The sequence below is a fragment of the Sylvia atricapilla genome, chromosome W (genome assembly GCF_009819655.1).
Source record: "Sylvia atricapilla isolate bSylAtr1 chromosome W, bSylAtr1.pri, whole genome shotgun sequence".
Lineage (NCBI taxonomy): Eukaryota > Metazoa > Chordata > Aves > Passeriformes > Sylviidae > Sylvia > Sylvia atricapilla.
The window spans coordinates 2,382,539-2,404,724 of NC_089173.1; the positions used below are offsets into that span (position 1 = coordinate 2,382,539).

At 43.0% G+C, this 22,186-nt stretch overlaps 1 protein-coding gene across 3 annotated transcripts in view; it reads left to right on the top strand.

Moving 5' to 3' along the window:
* LOC136373327 (DDB1- and CUL4-associated factor 12-like) overlaps positions 1-3,876 on the top strand; it is a 39,222-nt gene extending 35,346 nt beyond the window's left edge. For 2 of the 3 annotated variants that reach the window (XM_066338225.1, XM_066338223.1), the window contains 3 exons: positions 1,771-1,955; positions 2,663-2,807; positions 3,534-3,876. In XM_066338225.1, coding sequence (XP_066194322.1) covers positions 1,771-1,955; positions 2,663-2,807; positions 3,534-3,595 — 392 coding nt within the window. In that variant the 3' untranslated portion in view covers positions 3,596-3,876. Of the gene's footprint in view, positions 1-1,770; positions 1,956-2,662 lie in introns of all 3 variants that reach the window. The other variant, XM_066338224.1, reaches the window with a different exon arrangement.
* The last annotated feature ends 18,310 nt before the right edge of the window (positions 3,877-22,186 follow it).

Consider the following 22,186-nt stretch of genomic DNA (forward strand, 5'->3'; position numbering starts at 1 on the left):
TTTGAATGCTTGTTTAGGCTGTAATTCAGTGGTACTTTAAAGAGGGCTTAAAAAGCTGTAGGGTTTATAACCTGCCTTCATGTTGTACAGCAAAGAGAAGCATAGATGTGGTGGAGTTTAATCTGCATAGAAGAGTTGTTTGTGTTAGAGTACTTATACAGAACAAACCTTTTGCACAATAAATAGAGATGACAGGACATTTTGCAAATTCCAAATTCCTACATACAGAATCTCCTCAAGACTATTTCCAAGGGAAAGAAACTTAATCTGAATCTTAATCTGAAGATGAGGTTTCAGATTAAGATTTTGTGAAAACAAAATGTATTCTGCTCAATTTAATGGCATAACTGAATTGTGTTAGAATGTTTTGTTTGTATTGGAAACTTGTAGCTTCCCATGTGCTGGTGTAACACGGTGGTGCTTTGCTTGTAGTATTCTTAGTCTGTTTTTATTGCTGCGTGAAGTGCTAAAAGTACTAGCTATGAAGTATGGTGTGCTGGTATGAGAATATTTGAGTAGGGACTGCCTCAAAATTATTTAAAATCCTGATCTGTCTTAGCAGCAAATTAACTAGTGCTTTTACTTGCTTACAGCTAGCCTCTTGACCAGAAAAATGCACTTGATAGCAGCTGAGACAGTAATTTTTCTCACATAATCACTTATCACATCTTGGCAGATAGCTAGATAGGGCGTGAGCTTGTGGAGGGAATCAATGTGATGTTCTTTCCTCTGTCTGCTGCCCATATACTCATGGTGTGATCACTTAGAGGCTTGTGAACAAAACAAAACTACCCTTGATCCTAAATGGCTTGTGATCTTTGTTTATCTGTCAGAGCTGAGGCCTGTTGATAATTAAGCTTCTTACTACACATCATCAGTGTATCTGATGGCATCAGAGGAGTGTCCTGGTTTAGGGCAAATTCTGGAGGAAACCTCTGAATGGGGTTCCTCTAGAAAAGCAAATTCAAGCAACCCCTCCCCCAACTGGTTTGGGAAAAGATTTCCTTGGATAAAAGTAGAAAAAATGTTTATTTAACAAGCAAAGTATTCACAAGAAAAAAATTAAACAATAAAACCTCTAGCTGTTCTGAAGAGATGGCAAATTCAGAAAGTCCTTTTTGTGGCGTGTAACTCGGCTCACTGTCTCTTATCAGTCCCTCCTATGTTGGAAAATGCCACGTTCCAGGCCCCAGTGGGCCACAGGCATGAGCTCCCAGTGTTTTTCTGGGTTTTCAGTCCAGAGCAGGGCAAATCAGTTCCAAGAAAAAGAAAAGCCACAGTCTGGGGAACTTCTCTGCCTCAGCTAGCTAAAAAACTAACTAAAAGCAAAGGATAGTTCTCTCTCTCTTGCTGTCCATGCTGCAGACAACACAGTCCAGGAGTAGGAATGCAGAGGCGTGACTGCAGTTTCTGAAAACAAACTGTGTGCTTCTTCTCTCCCCCCCTTTGCTCACAGAATCAGTCTTAAAGGTGCAGAACTTAATATCCAGCATAAGCAGAACAGACAATTGGGGATACAAGCATCGTAAAGTCACCCTAGGACAAGGAGAAAGGAAGTAGTATATGTAATTGAAACTGCTGTTTCAATAGCATCAATGAGATTTGTCTGCACTGTTCCACAGCAGTGTGTGGTCCAAACTTGCGTGTTATGGAGAATACTACTAGTAAGTAGTTTCTTTTAAAGGAAATTTTAGACATCAAGCAGCAGCACTGCAGAGCCAAAGCATCCATTTTCCTTATTGCATTGTATGTCCCTTTTCTTTTTGACAGGTATTCGATCAGTGAGCTTCTACGAGCACATTATCACAGTGGGAACAGGGCAAGGTTCCCTATTGTTTTACGATATCCGAGCCCAGAAGTTCCTGGATGAAAATCCTCCCCATGCCTGCTATGGACAGAAGCAGAAATTAGGAGGAAGTGAAATTTTAAAGTTGACTACTGGGAAAGGTTGGCTGGTGAGTAGCTTGTAGTTGTAGGAAAACCTTTACACAGGACTTTACACTGGTTGTTTTTGTAGTAATGGAAGCTATTATATGAAATGTGTCCCAGTCAAACAGTGATCATGTAACTAATAACTGTAATCTTGAAAAGCAAGAAGTTCTGCACTATTGATCTCTATAAAAGCTTTATGAAAGGGTACTGAATGATTGATTGCTCAAGTATATCTTTATATTTTCTAATGTAATCTAACTTCTAGTTTTCAGAACCTCAGACACAAAATTAATTGTCTTCCTTTAAAAATGTGTTACTCTAATGTGATACTCAAAGCAAGAGAAATTTAATTTAATTGTGTGTGGTATTAGAAACTGTCTTCCTGAGGTAATGCCATGGCAGGCACTTGAGTTCAATTTCCTGTATGTTATCATAAAGCAGTTAATGGATTTGTCTAACTTTTCTCCATTATCCTTTGTATCATTGTGATGTAACTTTAAAGACTAATGAAACTTGATATCTTCCCTACCCTTCATCTCCCCCCTCCAATGTTTGGCCCCAATGTCCCCAGAAAAAGCTTCAGGACAACTTTGTTATTGATCTGTCTGAAGCTTCCGGAGTATTAACAGAGAAGGTCCCTTTTTAGGCTCTGGAAATGACCTTCTGCTTTTGTGAAACAAGGTTTTGGGTTTGTTTGGCAGCAGTAATAATCTAAACTTTCCTTTAACAGAATCATGATGAAACCTGGAGAAATTATTTTTCTGACATACATTTCTTCCCAAATGCTGTTTATACCCACTGCTACGACTCATCTGGAACAAAACTCTTTGTGGCAGGAGGCCCCCTTCCATCAGGACTTCATGGGAATTATGCTGGTCTCTGGAGCTAATGATAACTCTTCATAAATGCTGATCGTGACACAGATTTCCACTTTTCTTTACCATTTTAAAAACAAAATTATGTGATGCCATTGACTTCTGGTTTAAATGCAAGTTATTTTTTGGCAGAATTTTCTATTGGTCTCCAACAGTCTTGTACATCTTTTTGAACCATTATTTTTGCTTTAACCTCCTTGATCTTTTATATGAAGGGTTTTTTAAATCCTTTTTTTTAATTGTATTTACTCCAAAGGACTCTTCCCTTACATTTAGGCTGCCTTGGCCATGTGCCTCCTCCTTTTTGCTGTGACACAGGATGCCTTTCTTATAGCGTGGTTGCTTCTGGACTTTCTGTGAAAGTCTAGGGGCTGTGTGTTTTCAGATATTTTGTGTCAGTGTCATTACCTGGAGTGAGGACTTACTTGTAATTTAAAAATATTAAAAATATTTGTAAGAGATAAAGTAGTAGCTTATCTGTAGAGCCTGGCCCTAGTCTGGATCAATCTTATTTTTTATAAGTACAAGTCTAATGACACTGTTTATACATAAAAAAGTATGGTCATTTTAATATGTACTTATTGGAGCCCAGGGACAGATTCCCCTGGGGTATTGCCCATCAAGCCCAAAGTGCAGGAGTTTTAAAAAATGCATTTATATTTGAATTGTAGTTTTCAGCAGTGCCAAAAGAAAATTTACCCACTGTTCCTTTTCTGCTTCTCCCAGGTATCAGCTTGCACAACTGGAGTTTGTATAGGGTGTTCTGCAGTGTGGCTATTGCAGGATGACATTACATTGAGGGCCTGCAGAGGTGCTGAGAAGAAATGGGGGCAAGGGACATGAGTGTTCTTGTCCTTCAAAATGAACTAAATCTATCAGTTTTCCAGATGAGTCAAGATTCCTTAGTATGCTGCTGTGGTAGCTCATGGGTTCTTCATAAACTGCCTAAAACCCAGGACCTCTTTTTGTCCCAGGTTATGGAAACTTTTTCCATTTTAGCTGTTCTGGTTGGTCATCTCTAATATGCCAATGGAATAAATAAACTGGGTTTTTTTTCTCTGAGGTTAAAGAGTGCATCTTGGACTTGTCTAATGCAAGCTGGAAGCTTTCCATGTAGCAAGATAACTTGCTGTTAGCTCACACCAAGCTAGCAGCATCTGTTGTCATCTTGCTTGCTGTAGGAGAGGCTCAGGTTTTCCTCGAATCCCCTGCTGCCTTCTGCAATCAAACTCCCACAAACTTCACATGGGACTGGGTGGGGGGAATAGGTCCAATGCCCTTTAGGTCCAGCCATGAAGTGTGTGCATTCCAGGGTGATGATCTTACCTAATACTCACTAAAATGCAGGACTCAAGGGTGCTCCTCCTAGCCTTTTGGCAAGGCACCAAGCTTGGCTTGTTACTGACACCTCTGTCCTCTGCTGGGATGAATGCCTTTCCCATGCCCTTGTCACCAGTAGAGCAGAGTGTGCCTGTATCTCACTGCTTTGGTGCCAAATAGGTAGTTGGCTGAAGCTGAGAATGACAAAGCTGGGACATGCTCTGTTCTTGTGTGTCTGCTGGACATCACAGACCCTGCTGAAGAGTAGCTCTAGTCCCATATGCAGTTCCTGCCAGATTGCCTAGAGCTAGTCCACATGTGTCTTTGTGGTCCCTCTCATCTTTGTACTCTATATCTTCATCAGTAATGCCAAGCAGTGAGACTTGGGCTTATTTTCTGGTTGGTAGCAGACATTTGGATGAAAATCCTGCAAGGAATGCAGTTCCCTCCCATCCTGGTGAAAATCCTGTTAAGATAAGAGGTCTCCCAGACATGCACCTGTCTCAGAAGTATAATTTACTCACACTGAGCACTGACATGGCTACTTCACAAAGATCTTTTTGTGGTGTTTCATAATGCTACTTTCCTTGTGGGTTGGTTGCTTAAACTGAATCAGTTCATGGTAAAATTATAAACTATGGAGTAGCAAAGGAGCTCTCATATTTTATTTAGAGTTGTTCTTTGTTTTTAAAGATGTAATGGTGCCTGTGTTGTTCTGTGATTGTAACTTACTGCTTTGGTTATTTTAGGGGTTTTGAAAAGTGGAAGTACACAGAGAAAAACAAATCTTGGTGAAGTATGGCAGGATGTGTATTTCTAGGATTATTCCTCCAGCTACCATGTAAGATCACACTGTCACAGGGAACAATTTCTGGTTAGTTGTTTTGTTTGGGCTTGGTTTGAGGTGCCTTTTTCCCCCTCTCCTCTAAAGAAACTAGACACTTGACTCTGAGTGTCCTCTAATTCTGCTGAAACAGCTAGTTAGATGCTTAGTGTCACCAGTGCCAAAGGAAAACTACTGATCTGGAAACCCTAGCCCTGATGTTGATCTATAAATCTGACACATATTCCAGGTCTGGGTGAGGGGGCAAAAAGGTTATTTTTATGGACTAAGCTTTAGCCTCTAAACATAGAGGCTGATATTTCTGCAGAGTCAGAGAATCTCTAGGTTATTGAAGAGGTCACCTTGGCACCCCTGGAAAGTGTCCCTCTTTGCCAACTGATCTCCACAAATACCTCAGTGTGTGGTCCTAAAGCCTGGTGGTGTGAGTGCCCTTTTCCTAACTTTTTTTCTGCATAGGAAGCTTTGGACAATTCTCAGAAGAATTGGACAATGATGTAAAATTTCTCAAGTTTCATATGCTTCTGTGTATTCTGCTTTCATGATGCTTTCTTCCAAAGATAACTTCTCATGGGGAGGGAGCCGTCCTTGTTGCCGTATGAAAAGCTCCCAAAAAAACTGGGAACAAGCTAGATATAGTGCTGCAAGAACACAAATTGGGCCAGAGAGAGCCTGTTTCAGTGGTTTTAAATGCTTGTAGCAATATAGCATTATAGATGTTAAGTTTCAGAATATTTTGTGGTTGTTCATCTGTCACTTTTGGTCCAGTCAAGGTTACAAAAAGAGGCAGAGAAAGGTGATGATATGCCAACTGTCCAAATATAAGTCATAGGAGAAATGGGATAAAAAGACAGGTTTTCTTACTTGAATTGATTTTATTGCCCTACTGGTTTAGAAATCAGTTGAAATCCGGGATCATGGTGAGAGAAGCAGTGGTTTTCCATTGAAGTGCAGAAATGGCTGTACAGCTGGGTATCTTTCATCTCTTCATGGAGGAAAGTTGAGTGCACCCTGGTGTTCCAATAGCAGATATACCCCTAATACCTGAAATTCAGTCTGGTGACTGAGTTGTGCTCACTGTGTCTCGCTGTGCTCTGCTGAGACCCAGGTGGCATTTGCATTTTCAGGCTGTCTTTTCAAATGTTTCTTAACAAGTTCCCTCCCTTGCTCTTTCCTGCCCATCTGAATGGTCTGTTTGAGGTTGCCTCCTCCACTCCAAATCATCACAATTTTTTTTACTGTAGCAATATTGTACTTGCAGAGGTGACCTCTGTTAAGCAGAAATGGGCTTGCTGGCATTTTGTCAAGCCAGGCTTGAGACTTTTAATTTGCCTTTTTTTTTAAACCTTTGAGGCTGGCTCAGACTGGAGAACTGGGTAGTTGCCCTAGTACATGTTTCACTAATGGGAGGATTACACAGTAACAGTCTATTTCTGGGGGGAGAACAGACTCTGGTTTATCTCACGTTAGGCACTTGAAGCAGAGAAAAGAACTTTAATTATAACAAACCTTTGGACTTTTCTTCCTGCTGTTAATTTTTCAGTCATGTGGGATTTTCTGTGCTGCCAGTAAGTGTAGGAACTAGTGAATTTTATCACTCAGCTCTTTTCAGTAGACTACCATGTTAATTTGGGTCTTTGGGTATTGCATTTTCAGTATTCATAATCACAGGTAATCAAACTTAACTATGGGTTCAGTAATAGAATTCTCCCTGGCTGACTTTGTACAAGGGAGAAAGTTGGAGGAATTACCAGGAATGAGGTGAAGAGAAGAATCATAGATTCTACTGGGTAGCAATGTCTCAGTAACAACTGGGTGTTATGTGATAGACCTTCCTAAGGAAGCAGAAGCTGCTTTGCAATGTTGGCTTGAGCAGAGAAATGAGGGTGGTACTCACCCTCTTCACCTTATTTCTGATAATTCCTCCAGTTTACTCCCTTGTACAGTCAAGTCTGGTAGGGACAATTGGTAGTGCTCTCCTTGGATGCTTTCTGGGATTGCGATAAAGAAGTGAGTCCATGTTTGGTTCCCCTCATCTGTGCTGCTGGTGTTAGTGCAAGGTGAATAAATTACCAAAGAACAGTTAATAGGTGTTTGTTTCTAGTCTCAGTTGTTCATTTTCCACATAGATTAATTTTTAAGATCATAGCAAGAGTACCTACTGGACTTATTGGAGTACTTACTGGACTTAGTCTGTCCACAAAGGTTACATTCACATTGTGGGTGACTTGTAACTTCCTTAATGAGGAGAACTCCTGAACTGCATTATGGGAATATATTTGCTGCCTCTATTTTAAGTCTTTGACTGCTTTTTGTACCTTAATCCTTAAGATACTTATGTTCAGCTATTCTACTCCAGAATTTCATCCTTATCCTTCAACTGAGCACTTGCTTTGTATATACCTATGAAATGGTTTCACGTTCACCTCTCTTTGCTAAATTTAGTGCAGTGGTTTGAGTGTTTATTCTCTTTTTCCCTCTGTGAGATAGGATTAGGAGAAAAAAGCAAAGCAGGCCCAAACTTAAAGGGTACAAAGATAGATTTATTAACACACACTAAAAGAAGATGAGAATCAAAATGAAACTTTCAAAACACTCCTCCTCCCCCACAAGTATTCACTTTCCCACTAACAACACGAAGAGACAAAACCTGTGACTTTCAGTCAGTTTCACCATTTAAAAATAATCTTTCATCAGTTCTTTTGGAGAGGAGTCTCTCTTAGAACTTCCATGGAATTTCCCCACTGACAACATAGAATAGTTCTCTTGTGGGGCTTAACTCTTCACAAAAACAGCCCGCCTGGGAACCTGCCTTTCTGAAGTCCCTCCCATTAGCAGATTTCCCAACACTGCATATGGGTCACGTCTGCTTATTTTAGGGTACCGTTTAAGGATGCCTCTTCTAGTATAAAACAAATGTTCTCTTCTTCTATTTCCAAAAATCATCTTCATCTCAAGGAACAGAGGCCTCCCTTTTCCCTGGGAGCAAAGGGCTTCACATCATTTTCTCTCTATCTTCCTCTGTTCAAAATTCTCCATTCAATCTCAGTTATATCAATCCATAACTTTGATTAAAGCTCTGCATTCCCCTAAACAGCATTCATATGTTACAGGGAAAGTTCATCCATTCTCCATGGTTTCACAAGAAAAGTCCAGCCAAACAAGGCAAGTCCTCACTCCTTTGTCCCACTTAAGACTTTCTCTTCACTGATTTTAGTCTCATGCTGTCTTCTCTACTTTCACTCTGTCCCTTTCCTCTCACTCAGAGAAGGGTTAGGGCTTTGGAAGTTTCATCTGTGCCAGGAAAGAGTTAAATCTTGAACAGGGCCTGGGGTGGTCACATGATCTCTGCGGGGCGGCTGCTCTGGCTGCGAAGCTGAAAGTCTGAAAAGCTGAAAGTCGTGCCAATGGGGGAGGCTCAGGAGCTGTGGCCAAGATCTCAGTAGTTAGGCTGGTGGATGCCTTCTCCCCCCCCCCCCTCCCTCCACCCCTTGCTCTCATGAGGTGGGCTCGGCCCGAATGGGGGCAGAAGCAGAGCCCGGCCAGGCCGTGTGCAGGCTCCGGGAGGGTCTTGCGGCAGAGCAAGGCCAGCCCAGCCTAGCCCGAGCCTAGAGCTGCTATCAGGGGCTCGGCAGACATCTCCCTCAGCCTGGCCGGGGGGAGGGTAGGCTTTAAAGTTTAGCTAGATGTTAAGCTGTAGCCTCCCCTTCCCCCACCAGCAGCCACGGCCCGGGGGGTATCGGCCAGGCCAAGGCCAGCTCTCCCCCAGCAGGGGGGAGCGGCGGCCCTGGCCGGCCTGGGTCCCTCCACGGAGCGGCCACAGAGGGCCGGCGTTACCTGCTGGCAAGCCGGAAGGGAAAAGGACCGGTTCGGACACAATCAGGGCTTTATATGTGTATTCCCAAAGTCGCATTCAGCTTCCTCGGTGGTTAAACAATATGTCAGTATCTAAACATTTACCTCTGATCGGTGCCTGTCCCTTCCACAGGAAATTAGCAGGTCCTTTCAGGATTACAGAGAACTGTTTCTCTTTTAACTAAAAACCAAACTGTGCTAACCCATGACAACCTTGCAGCTGCAGAGTTAACAGATTAAAGTTAGGATCCAGCTATGTCAAGTGGCGGTTTGGTGTCTTAATTTCTGCCCCTCAGATGAGAGGCACTTACCGACCTTGTGAATTAATATCCCTCACATGGTGCAGATGTGAAATAAAGCAGAATTTGAGGGAGATCACCTGTTTTCTTTGCTTGCAAGAAACCAAGAATAGATGGACTGTCACTGCATCTTGGCAAAGCAGCAGCATCTTTCAGCAGCCAGGTGGGAGCTCTATTTGTGGTGGTCTGATAACCTTATTTTCCATAAACCCACTTTTCCAAGGTGTCTGAGAGGTTCTTAGCTTCTATTGCAATTGCTGCTATGACTAAATTACTGAACTGAGGTACAACTTGTTCCTAGGAACACTGTTGCAGAGCTATGTGTGATGCAGGTGGAGCTGATCCTCTGGCCAGCCCATGCTGAGCCCTGGACTCTTGTGCTAGCCAGGCATATGCTCTCTAGCTTAAAGCCAAGTGAAAATTCCTGTATGCCTCGCTGGCCACCCCTCAGCCAGAACCTCAACTTAAAATGCATTTCTGAGTGTTGCAGTACCTTCAGCAACTTAGTCTCTGAAGCACAGACACCAGGAATTTGTGTTGCAGATAAGGGAGAATGGAAAGGAGAATATAGCTACATCTTGTCAGAAGGAATCTTCTGTTTATACTCTCACTTGCTTCTGCAAGTGGGCACTTCAGTGCATGTTGAGGATGGGCAAGGGGCACAAGAAAAATGGTGAAAGTTCAACAGTGTTTGGTATCACTCTCAGAACTGAGGAATTAAAAAATATAGAAGGGATACTTATTCATTGCTCAGGAGGTACTTGTGAAAGGGCTTAATCAGAAACATTTTCAGAGAAATCAAGTAGATATCCCTGTCATTCTTGTTTCTTCATGTTAATTTTCAAGGATTTAAATTGGGAAGTATCTTTTTGCTTGTGATGCTGGGTTTCTTAATGTGGTACTTGTGGTACTTGGCTAATTAGAAGAATGCTCTTGACAGAAAGGAATCTTCCCAATTAAAATTAATTACCATTTTCTAATGGCCTTTCCCTCTAGTATCCTTCTGGGAATGTTGTTGGGAATGTTGCGCTCTAAGAAAGTGCAGACAGATCTAAAATGGAATGCCAGGGTTGGCAAAGTTAAGAAAATCTGATCTGCCTGACCATTTCTGTACCTAAAAACCACCAAGTAAAATTCTGGTCATTGAAGTGAAATTGAGAGAGTGTATAAAACCCTTGCAACATAGTGTGAGGTCTCTATAGTCCTAGAAATTGATTCTTTGACCTCAGAACAAAAATGTAGGAGTCAATGTGTTGTTTTCTTAGGAACCGCTTTATCATTACTATTCAGGACGGCTCGTGTAACGACACGTAGAACTCCGATTTCTTCAGAGGGCATTATAGCAAAGTTTATTGAAAGACAAATTCCTTTTATACAGTGTTTCAGTACAATGAATAGGATTGGTCCTTTAGGGCACCACCTTTTTGTAAACATCTCTACCAGTAAACAAGTTGGAAAAACACCAGGTGTCAGGAGGAGGATATCTCCAAGGATTGTTTTGGGTTCCTCCTTATGATTTCCCAGGCTAGACTGAGAGAGTTCTGTACTTTCCCACAGGCTTCAAGATTCTGCCTGGAGCCTAAGAATCCATGTTCTGACCACTGTCAGTTCCCACACTGCTTTTCTAGATTCCCTTATTAAAAGAGAAAATTCAGATGCTGAATCTTAAAATCTCATTAAATTTGTACTTTTTATTTGCCCATTCATCTGGTCGCCTTTCCTTTTCAAGGCCTCCCACAGTCTCGGTATATAAATCACTATGACTCATCCAAATAATGCCATAACAGTCTAACCAGAGGTTAATGTGCCTTCCTCTTCTGGTACCTTGATCTTTGTAAAGTTATCACAAACTCATCATGATCTTAGGGTTGGATACATCTCACTGTAAGGCCGACCGCGACATGTAGAGTGACAACACGGGTGTTTGGGGTTAGATTTGTTTCTTTTTTACTTCTAGAATTTTTCCCATAAGTTGCTAGGAAACTAACTACTGGGTACTTATAGGTACTTAAGCAGAACAAAGGGGCTAAAGGAGAGTTGTAGCACCTGGCTACACTTCTTTTTTCTCTGAGAGTTTCTCTTGGAGGGGGAAGATACCTTGAGGTTTGGGGGCAGGTAAAGGATGGGCCTGGGAGCAGCTACACTGTCTGTTGCTCTTGGCATCGGAGGGAGGACGGCCAGGCTGTTGCTTGCTGCAGGAGGAGTTCACTGTCACCACCAAGTCCGGTCCTGGGAAATCTACCACCATCTGCCCGTGTGCCCAGGAATTCTGAGCTCTTCTGCTTGCCCTGCTGGAGCTGGGCCAGCCCTGTCCTGCCATCACAGCTTCTTCGGCACTGCTCTTTTTGCTACTCTGTGGCCCTGCACTCCCCTGCCCTGCTGGGACATCCCTGCCAGTGCAGCTACCACCACAGAGCTTCTGATATATCCCATCCACCAGCCCGGGATTTTCCATCGTTCCAGCTTGGTGCTCTCAGAGTACTGCAAGGGCACTGAGATCAGAGTGCCCCGGGCTTTGTGAAGCGAAGCCCCTCGAGGTTCCTGGTTCTGTTTTGTTGTTAATGCTGTAGTTGTTTGTTTTGCCTTGTGTCCTGGGGTGACTATGATAACTCTGTATCCCCAGTCGTCTGTTCTGTGTGTGCTGTATGTTGTGTTCTGTACCTTTAAGACTGGTTCTGAGGGTGAAGCAGGGAAAGAAGACGCGTGCAGTTTGTTTTGAAAACAGTGTTCACTCCTCCGCATTTTTTTTTCTTTCTTCTTGGGACTGTGTGTTTGTCGGATGCATGGACACCGGCAGGGGGAGGGTTTTTTCCTTTTAGTTAGTTTAGCTAGCTGAGGCAAATAAGCTTCCTGGACTGTTTTTTTTTTTTTTTTTTTTTTTTTTTTTTTTTTTTTTTTTCCCTTGGGATTGTTTAAATCTGCTCTGAACTGAAAACCCAAAGGAGCACTGGGATCTGGCACCCGTGGCCCACCGGGGCCTGGACCTCGGCATTTTCCAGCACCGAAGGGACTGGGACTGATAAGACTGAGAGAGCCGAGCTAACTCCTGGCAAGGACTTCCTCAGTTTTGCCATCTCTCTTCAGAGCAGCGAGAAGTTTTATTGTTTCATTTTTTTTTTCATTCCTCATGCTTGTGGGCATTTTGTTTGTTAAATAAATAGTTTTTTCCACTTTTCTCTGAGGAAATTCTTTTTCCCAGACCGGCTGGGGGGAGGGGCCGTTTGGGTTTGCTCTCCAGAGAATCCCCATTAGGAGGTTTCCTCCCAAATTTGCCCTAAACCAGGACACCTTGTTATACATACTAGTAAAGAACTGTTATTCCTATCCCCATACCTTTGCCTGAGAGCCCCCTTAATTTTCAAAATTATAATAATTCAGAGGGAGGGGGTTTGAATTCTCCATTCTGAGGGAGGCCCTGCCCTCCCTAGCAGACACCTGTCTTTTCCAAACCAAGACACACGGTAAAATCTTCAGAAGGCTCTCTTTATTATGGCAACATGCTGTCTTTTATACAGTTTTTACAAACCTCGTGGGCAGCTTTAATTGGTTAATAGCTTTCTTGTTAATTATTCTATTGGTTAGTAAAAGGTATTCTATTTGTCTATCAAATCTATCCATTCTTGGATTGTTTACATATTTTCTTTACTGACTCTCATGGGACAAATCCCTTGTTATTACAGGTGCATTTGATTTTCACCCTCAAAATAGATTGTTGTGTTAAAGAAAGTTCTCATTCTCAAAATAGCTTCATATGGGAACTTGCAAATTGCTTGTTAGCTGCACTAGAAAGAAATGACAGACCAGCTTTGGCTCTGTCCCCAGGTACATGTATTGTCTTTTTCTAAGATGTATGTGTTGAAGTTGCAACAGGTCTGTACTGTTACTTGTGGCTTGCTCCATTTGTGTTAGGATGTGGTATAGACACAAATCAATACACTGGTTTTTCTTGGTATCAGTCTTACCTGTGACATCTATCAGTGCTTGCTTGTATGTTGTGTACACAAATACTGGATCTTCCCCGCTGCCTATGATGTATATGATGCACAAACTACACAAGGTGTTTTAAAAAGTGCAGTGGTCACAACTTCTTGCCTGAGGGTATGATGTCTTACAGTGAACTGTTTTTGTTGATTTTTTTTCCCCAAATATATTTAATAAAATCTAAAGTCTTGGAAAAAATCAGGGCTTGCTGATACTTGTTGACTTTTGTTTTGAATCCAGGGTCTGATGTTTAACAAGTCCTGCAAATCCACCCATCTAACAGCTTTTCTCAGCTTGCTGTTTCTTTCATGAGCTGTGTCAGAAACAGCACTGGATCCTGAACTATCACAGAAGCTGTCAAGTGAAATAGTACCAACTCTCTTCAAATATTACAGTGCACAGTCTTAACTGTCAGGTAAAACTGTTCAAAATTATTGATGTAACTTGCAAATGGAACAGTGGGAAATTGCAGATATGTGAAACCAGTCTCTGCACATGGGACTCAGTGTTCAGTTACCTTGTAAATTGTTTCTTCTCTCCAAAAAGTAAGGGTTGGGTTTTTTTTTTAGTTTTTATTTTTCATACAAAGACATTACATATTTGGCTTTGTTTTCTAAATTGGCAAATAATATCTTTGTTCTTAAACTGACATCTGGAGTTTAGACTAAATTTCTGTCTCTTCTGCAGATAGAGGATGGTGTGATTGATATAGAATGTCCCTTCCCAGCTGTAAGGGTAATTCCTTCATAAGAGCATAGAAACAGGAACATTTCTTAACTTACTGTGGCCTTCAATGGACATGCATATCCATAATTAACTGAAGTACATTACCACACTGATGATCTATGAGACTACTTTTGTATTTAGAATCAGCATCATTAGTCATCAGTGTACTGACATTAATAAATAGTTACAGAGCTCTAATGTATGTGTATTTCCTGTGCTAACTGCATCTGTTTTCCCTGTACCCCACTGCAGACTTAATCTGGAGTTCTCTTTTTAGTTCTTGCTAACTTTAGAGTTTCTTCAAATTCAGTAAGGTCCTGGTTTTACCACAGTCCCTTCTGAGAGTAGAACAGATTGGTTTAACTTTGTTTTCTAATCTTTAGCACTTTCCTCCCATTTCTTCTTAGTTCACCTTTAACAGTCATTTCAAAGCTGCTTGCCTAGTCTGAAAAATATTGAGTCATAATAAAAAGAAAATCTGTAGCCCATTGTAGAAAGATCGCTCTATGCTTTTACCATAAACTTCAGTGGCTGGCTGCCTACCTTGAAAGGGGAGACTCCACTCCTGCATACTCTACAGAAGCTGAAATTCTCTTGCATCCATATTATACAGTGGATGTCAGCAGATCAGGAAGTGGATGTGCCCTGCTTCTGCACCCAGTTTGTTAATCTGATCAGTGGTGCTTTAGTCAACTAGAGAACTGGCATCTTTGGCTGCTACTCAGTGTTATAACTAAATTGAAGACAAAATCGAGGGTGCATTGGTGACTTTTTGCTGACTTGATCCCATTTAAAGGCTTTCTCCTAAGACCTTTTTGTCTTTTGCATATTTCGTGGATTATGAAAAAAACTGTGCTATTGTAGGGCTATGAGCTAAACTGTGCTCAAAAGGCAAAAGTTATGAGCTTTGGCCAGCAGTAATGCCAAATGCTGTCTATGCTCAGAGATGATCTGGTAATGGAGTGTTTGAACAATGGAAGCCTTGAGAGTTCCACAACAGTCCTTGCTGATCTTTCCCAAGCACTGTTCAGCACTATCCCTATTTAAAACCAAAACAGGGATTGCATTGAGCAGTGGAACCTGCTGGATTTCCTAGGTTTGAGACACACTGGAGAGGAGTTCAGGTTCCATGCGTTTTAAATATAACTTAAAACCAATGCAGCTATACCCTCAGATCAGCACCACTTCCTACCTTTCCCTCCATTTAGATGGGAATTCAAAAGTAAACTCAGCAATATATGATCTGGTTGTGTGCTTGCAGGGGGAACATGGGGTTCTTGAAATTTGAGAATTGAAATTTCTTATATGGAAGAACTCTGTGGGTGCTAGAGCTTGGATCTTGGATTACAGTTATTCTGCCAGCTTGCTAAATGCAATTAAGTCCTCTGGACTCTTCTGAAGAACTGATCATTTTGGGTCATCTGCGTGTTGCTTCACCTCATAGACAATGTAACAGTGATTTTTACAGCTTGCTTTCCACATGCCAGTCACAAATAACTCTTAATTTGCCATGTGGAGGAAAATTGTTAATTTGATCTGGAAATATGGACATGGACACAACATGGACACTGGGATTGAGGGCACCCTCAGCAAATTTACTGATGACCCTGAGCTGTGTGGTGCAGTCAACACGCTGAAGGGAAGAGATGCCATCCACAGGAACCTTAACACACTTGAGGGGTGGGTCTATGCAAACTTCATGAAGTTCAAGAAAGCAAAGTGCAAGGTCCTACTACTGGGTCATGTCAATCCCAGACACACAGACAGGTTGTGTGGAGAAGTGATTGAGAGCAGCCCTGGGAAAAATACTTGGGGGTGATGGTTGATGAAAAACTTAACCATGAGCTGACAGTGTGAACTCACAGCCCAGAAACCAACAGAATCCTGGGCTGCATCAAAAAGGAGCATGGCCAGCAAGTCAGGGGAGGGGATTCTCCCCCTCTGCTTTGCTCTTGAGAGACTCCACCTGGAGTACTGTATCCAGCTCTGGGGTCCTCAACATATGAAGGACATGGAACTGTTGGAGCAAGTCCAGAGGAGGGCCACAAATTTGATAAGAGGACTGGAGCACCTCCCCTACCAAGATAGGCTGAGAAAGTTGGGGCTGTTCAGCCTGGAGAAGGTTGCATGGAGATCTCATAGCAACCTTCCAGTATCTGAAGGGGCTACAGGGAAGATTGAGAGGGACTCCTCATCAGGAACTGCAGTGATGGGACAAGTAGTAATGGGCAAAATTTAAAAGAAATTAGGAAATTTAGGTTAGATATTAGGAAGAAATTTTTTACTGTGAATGTGGTGAGATACTGGAACAGGTGGCCCAGAGAGGTTGTGGATGCCCCAACCCTAGCAGTGTTCAAAGCCAGGCTGGATAAGGCCTTAAGCAACCTGATCTAGTGGGAGGTATCTCTTGCCTATGGCGGGGGGGTTGGGACAAGATGATTTTTAAGGTCCATTCCAACCCCATAACATTCCATCATTCTATGTATCTATTAAGAGCTTAATTTTCCATCTTGCATTAACCAAGTTACTGTGCTCACATACCAGAAAGATATTGCTCTTTGAAAAAGCATGTTAGTGTATGTGGCAATGCCCCATGCACTTTTTAAATACCTAGATCTGTACATTCTCACCTGAGTATCGATAAACATGCCCTAGTCTGGCATACAGGTCTTTTACTACTGCCCTGTTAGATAGATAATTGTAATTAACTGCAGTTTGTTTTTTTTCCACTACTTGAGATTGCGTGATCTGAAAATTGGTGAACAAAAAGTATTTGTGCATCTTATTATGTGTATCTCTAAATAAAATGTATTTGTATAGTGTGTTAACTTGGCTGATGGTTTCCTTTATTTTGGAATCATCCCACTGCAAGTAAATCCAGGGCAGTTGGGTTTCTCCTTGTAACAGTCCAGCTTCTGTGTGGACACAACTGATTCAAAGGAAACAAAGTAAACTGTTATTTTTCCTTCACCAGTGAATGGATTGATATCCCAAGGGCATGTTCTCAACTTATTCCTGTTTGTCATAGCTTAAACATCAGTCCTGTTCTCTGTATAGCTGCAGTAGCACTCTTTGCTTCTATAGTAAATGTATCTAATGGCAGAGTTGGGACTGTTACACTGTTCAAAGCATCTCCTTTCTGTTCTCTTCTTCTGGTACCTAATTTGTTCTCAAGCAAGAGCTTCCTTTTAACCATGTTATTTTTCTAAGAAATATTGTACAGCACAGATACCTATATGTGGTTAGATAGGGACAGGCGGCCGGAAGATTTCGGACTGTAACGGTGAGGAAAAGAGCAAGCCCCATCCCCCTCTCAAGATAAGCTACCCCTGAAAGGAATGTAGACCCTCTACTAACATGTGCCAGTACTTTTCCACTCCAACTACTAACCCAGGAGGTGTGGCAATATCCTGTTTGACGTAGTAGTAGATCCGAGGTATAAAACCTGAACCTTTTACTTAATAAACGTCTTTTGTAACCGTCTGCCATATTGGTACCATGCGTCTGTTACAAGACCCGACCCACTCATGAAAGCAAAGTAGAAGTCGTGCTGTATGCCTGGATACCAGAGCCTCCACTGTGGCAGAAACAGCGAACTGCTACACCTATAGGTGGACAGCTAGGTCTAGGACTCAGGGTTTTAGGGAGACCTTATGTACTAAAAGTACAGCTGTAGCACTAGATCTTTCACCATATTTTCATTGCATAGGAGAATGAGGCCTCTGTCCAGCTGTCCTATTTCCCTGCCTCCTCTTGCCTGCCTAGAATTGGCAAGGTTATTTTTTGGAGAGGAGGAATGTCCTTAAAGCATCAAAGCTTTATGTTGAAGGTTGAAATCATGTGCCTAAAAGCAGCTCCTGCATCCCCATCTTCTTCACACTTGACTTCACCCTGCAGTGCTAATTTCCATGGTCATTGACAAACTGCAGCTATGTATGCAAGCTATGGGAGACCATATGTCCATATTTGCCATATCTGCTCTCTGTAGTATTATAGTAGGCATTACAGAAGAGAGTCTAAAAAGCATGTGAATATTATCCTTTCATCCTACTGAGCTTTATACCAAAACTGAGAGATGCAAAAAAGTAAGCATTCATGGCCCTGGAGACAGGCAGGAGATGATGAGTTAGATGTGTGGTGGGATGAAGCTAGAAGGCATTGGTAGTAGTGGTTCCTGGCTTGCATCCTGTCACAGCCATGGATTTGGATAAGCTTGTGCCAACCCCTCAGCATAGAAGCTGTATCTGAACTGCTTGAGCTGTGCTCTATTCCTAGAGGGTTATTCTTGCTGCTGCTTCTCTTTAACATAGAACAGGTCCCCTGTCAGGCTGATGCTTTTGTTTATACCCTATACCTCATAAGAAAGTGAGAAGAGGGTGAAGGGACAGTTTAGGCTACAGAAAAGGCCCTGACAATCAGGGTTACTAACTCTCCAGTTGCATCGGATGATCCATTAAGTACAGCATTCAGATGATGTGAGGCCTGTCAGCTGACTTGTGGGACCAAAAAGAATTGGAGATGGCTGAGGACCTCAGAAAGTATCAAGACAGTCAGTACTCCTCAAGCTCCTCCTAGATGTGTGTCTAGCTTACATCTCAGCAGTAGAGTTCAAATCTTCCCCCAGCAGACAATTCTAGCATTCATTTATATTGTCCCATCCCCTGTCTTGCAGGTCCCCTTGCCTTCCTATTCACTGTAGATGAAGCAGTTTGTGGGGCAGCTCATCTGTTTTTGTTGAAAGGGATTTTTAAGTGTTTCATGGCAATGGTCTTCACTTCTTATACTGTCCAGATTCCCTCAGCGTTTTCTCACTGGTCATGCTTGGCATGTATGTGTGTGGCCATTGTTATTTCTGGCTGTGGAACCAAGATCCATTGTACTCCTTGGCCTGCAGCCTACAGCGTGTCTTATGCTGTTGCTATCGACAGCTTCTTTTCCTGTGTGCTACAAATGCAGTGGCAGTGGACATTATCCCTTTCAACATTTAATCTGCTGCCTGTCTCCAACTCCCAGCCCAACTGCTGCAGGTTTGCTTGGATGTCATCACTTCCCTTCTTGGGTGTATTTTGTTTCTGATCTTTGTGATGAGATCTCAACTCTTGCCAGCTGGTGGCACCACTGTTGGAGAACAAGGAAGCAAAAACAAGATAGCACTGTGGGAATAGTTTCACACTGTTCTGTTAGTTCTTCCTAGCCATAGCTGTACTCATCCTGTCTGCTTCTGAATGGAGCATAAGGATAATCTTTCTCAATTCAAGGTGCTTTCAAGGTTCAATAAGTGAATTAATAAATGAAGAGATGCCAGGAACACAGTGCTTGAACTGTTCTTTTGACAAGGGCAGCCCATTCTGTCAGAGACTGAAAGTGAGCAAATTCAGAGTATATTAAAAAACAAGTACCTTTGTGCTTTGTCTCCCAACCTCTTCAGTCCTTCCCAAGCCTTCTCATCTAGCAAAACAAATGACAGGATGGCTTCAGCCCCCTGCAAGGCTCAAGGGAACATGCAGCAAACATGGCATCTGGGACCTACTGATCAGCTGCACCAAAGTACCACCCTACATGGAGGGTCTTACCATTCCCTCTTCATTAAGCTGTACCACAAGCTGGGAGTGGTAAGAAAGAAGCCACAGGCCTTAAAGTGCTGAACTGCAGTCAGAAGGTCAGTGTACTGGTTTTGCATTAATTGATTTTTGATGAGGAGAGAAGGAGCCAGACACAGAAGTGATTTTCTATGAGAGGCTGCTAAGAGCTTCCTCCATGCCTGGCAAAACAAATAGCTGTCTGGTTCTGAGAATTGGCACACTGTTAAACCACTAAGAAAGCTAGATCTGCCTCTGTAAAGACACGTGTAAAAATGAACAAACCCCAAAAATCTCTCTCTTGCTTCCGGCTTTTGAAGAGACAAGTTCCCTCCCCTTCCCGGCACGATGGCCAGGCAGGGAAGGGGAGGCCATGGGGCCCCAGCCAAGGCTGGGCTGGGCCATGGCTGCTAACATCCTGTCAACACTAAGCCCTGCCCCGCTGCCAGCCTGGGCCGAGTCGGGGTCTGCTGGGCCCTGGGAGCAGCTCCAGGCCAGGCTGGGCCATGGCGTGGGCTGCTGAGATTCTGCCTGGCCTTTTCCTGCTGCTGCTGAGAGGGGAGGGGAGACCATCGGCCTGTGGTGTACTGCCATTGAGTTCTAGGCTGGCTGCTGAGAACCTAGCCACCCCCTCCTCCCCAGCACGACTGCCAAAGAATCCTCCACCATAAACAGCTCTAGCCACTGCCCAGCAGAGATCACATGGCCATCCGCAGGCCCGGGCAAGATATTGACTCTTTTACTGCACAGATGAAACTTGCAAACATCAATCCTCTCTCTAGTGAGAGAAAAGGAAAGGGTGAAGACATGTAGAGAAACAATATGAAGACACCAAGGTCAGTAAAGAAGGAGTCAAATCCCAGATGGGAGGAGAATGAGGAGATGCCTTAGTCTTGGGCTGACATTCTTTTGTAAAGCCATGGTGATGGACTGTGACACACTAAAATATCCCTGTAATTCATGAAAAAAGCATGGGGGGATGGAGCATTCAAACTGTAGACATGAGCAACCGTACCCATGCTGAGGCAAGCAGATGTTGAAGTAGCTATGATCCAAATGAGAAGCTTGAACAGAGAGAGACAAAAGTGATGAAGACCCTTTGCTCCCAGGGAAGAAGAAGACCTCTGTTCCCAGAGATGAAGATGATCTCGGAGATAGATGAAGAGAGCCTTTGCTTTTGAACAGCTCATCCTAAAAATAGTACCCCCATAAGCTGACATGGCCCATGAAAGCAGCTGTGGGAAGGCTGAAAGGCATGGGAGGGATTTTAACACTGAACAGGTTTTCCTTTCCCAGGTGGCTGATTTACTGTGACATTGAAGCCACAGGAGAACTGTTTCTTGGGGAGAAGTCTCTATGTCACGGCAAGAGAGACTCCTCTCCCTAAGTGAACTGAAGAAATACTATATTAGAGGTGGTAAACTGACTGAAAGTCCCAGGTTTTGTCTCTGTGTTTTCAGTGGGAAAGAAAAGAGGATGTGGGGGGAGGAGAGATGTTCTGAAGGTTTATTCTGATTTCTTATTATTTTTCTTTTAATTCTGTTAAAAAAAATTTCTTTATACCCTTTAAAGTTTGAGCCTGCTTTGCTCTTCCTCCTAAATCTCACAACAGAAAAAGAATAAATAATTTTAGTAAGGGCACTGGCGTTTGACCAGTGCTAGACCCACCACATTCTTTAGAGACTTGGCCAAGAAACTCAGATTGGCAAATCAAAACCACTACAGTCAGACTGACAGTTGCTTGGACTGTTTGTTCCAAAAACATAAACAAAGCATGAGTTGTGTTCCAGGGTTGCTGAAGTTTCAGCAGAAAGATTTGCAGCCCCTGTAATTGGTGCCTGTGGTTTTCCTGTGTTATCAAGTTTCTCTGTTCCAGGGGTTTCCTCTCTCTACAGACCCACTGCAGTGCCTCATGCATGTTGAACATTAGGCGCACTGGTGAGGCCACATCTTGAGTACTGTGTCCGGTTCTGGGCCCCTCAGTTTAGGAAGGACATTGAGATGCTTGAGCATGTCCAGAGGAGGGCAACAGGGCTGGTGAGGGGCTTGGAACACAAGCCCTGTGAGGAATGGCTGAGGGAGCTGGGGTTGTTTAGCCTGGAGAAAAGGAAACTCAGAGGTGACCTTATCATTCTCTAATACGTCCAGAAAGGTGATTGTAGTCAGGTGGGGATTGGTCTCTTTCTCCAGGCAGCAACTGACAGAATGAGAGGACACAGTCTCAAGCTGTACCAAGGGAAATATAGGTTAGATATTAGGAAGAAGTTTTTTATGAAAAAAGTGATAAAGTACTGGAATTGTCTGCCCAGAGAGGTGGTGGAGTCACCATCCCTGGATGTGTTTAACAAAAGACTGGATGTGGCACTTGGTGCCATGGTTTAGTTGAAGTGTTAGGGCATGGGTTGGACTCAATGATCTTGGAGGTCTCTTTCAACCTAATCATTCTGTGAGGCAATGACCCCATGGGAAGTCTGTGCTGGAGCAGGGTCCTGGCAGGACCTGTGATCCTGTGGAGAAAGAAGCCCACACTGGAAAAGGTTTGCTGGCAGGACTTCTGACCCCATGGGGGACCCACATTGCAGCAGCCTGTTCCTGAAAGACTGCATCCCATGGAAAGGACCCATGCTGAAGCAGTTCATGAAGAACTGTAGCTCATGGGAAGGACCCATGTTGGAGAAGTTCATGGAAGACTGTCTCCCATGGGAGTGATCACACACTGTGTTTTGATTTAAAAGACAGTTTTCTTCCAAGGAAGGCGGGAACCTCCCTTGAAATAGA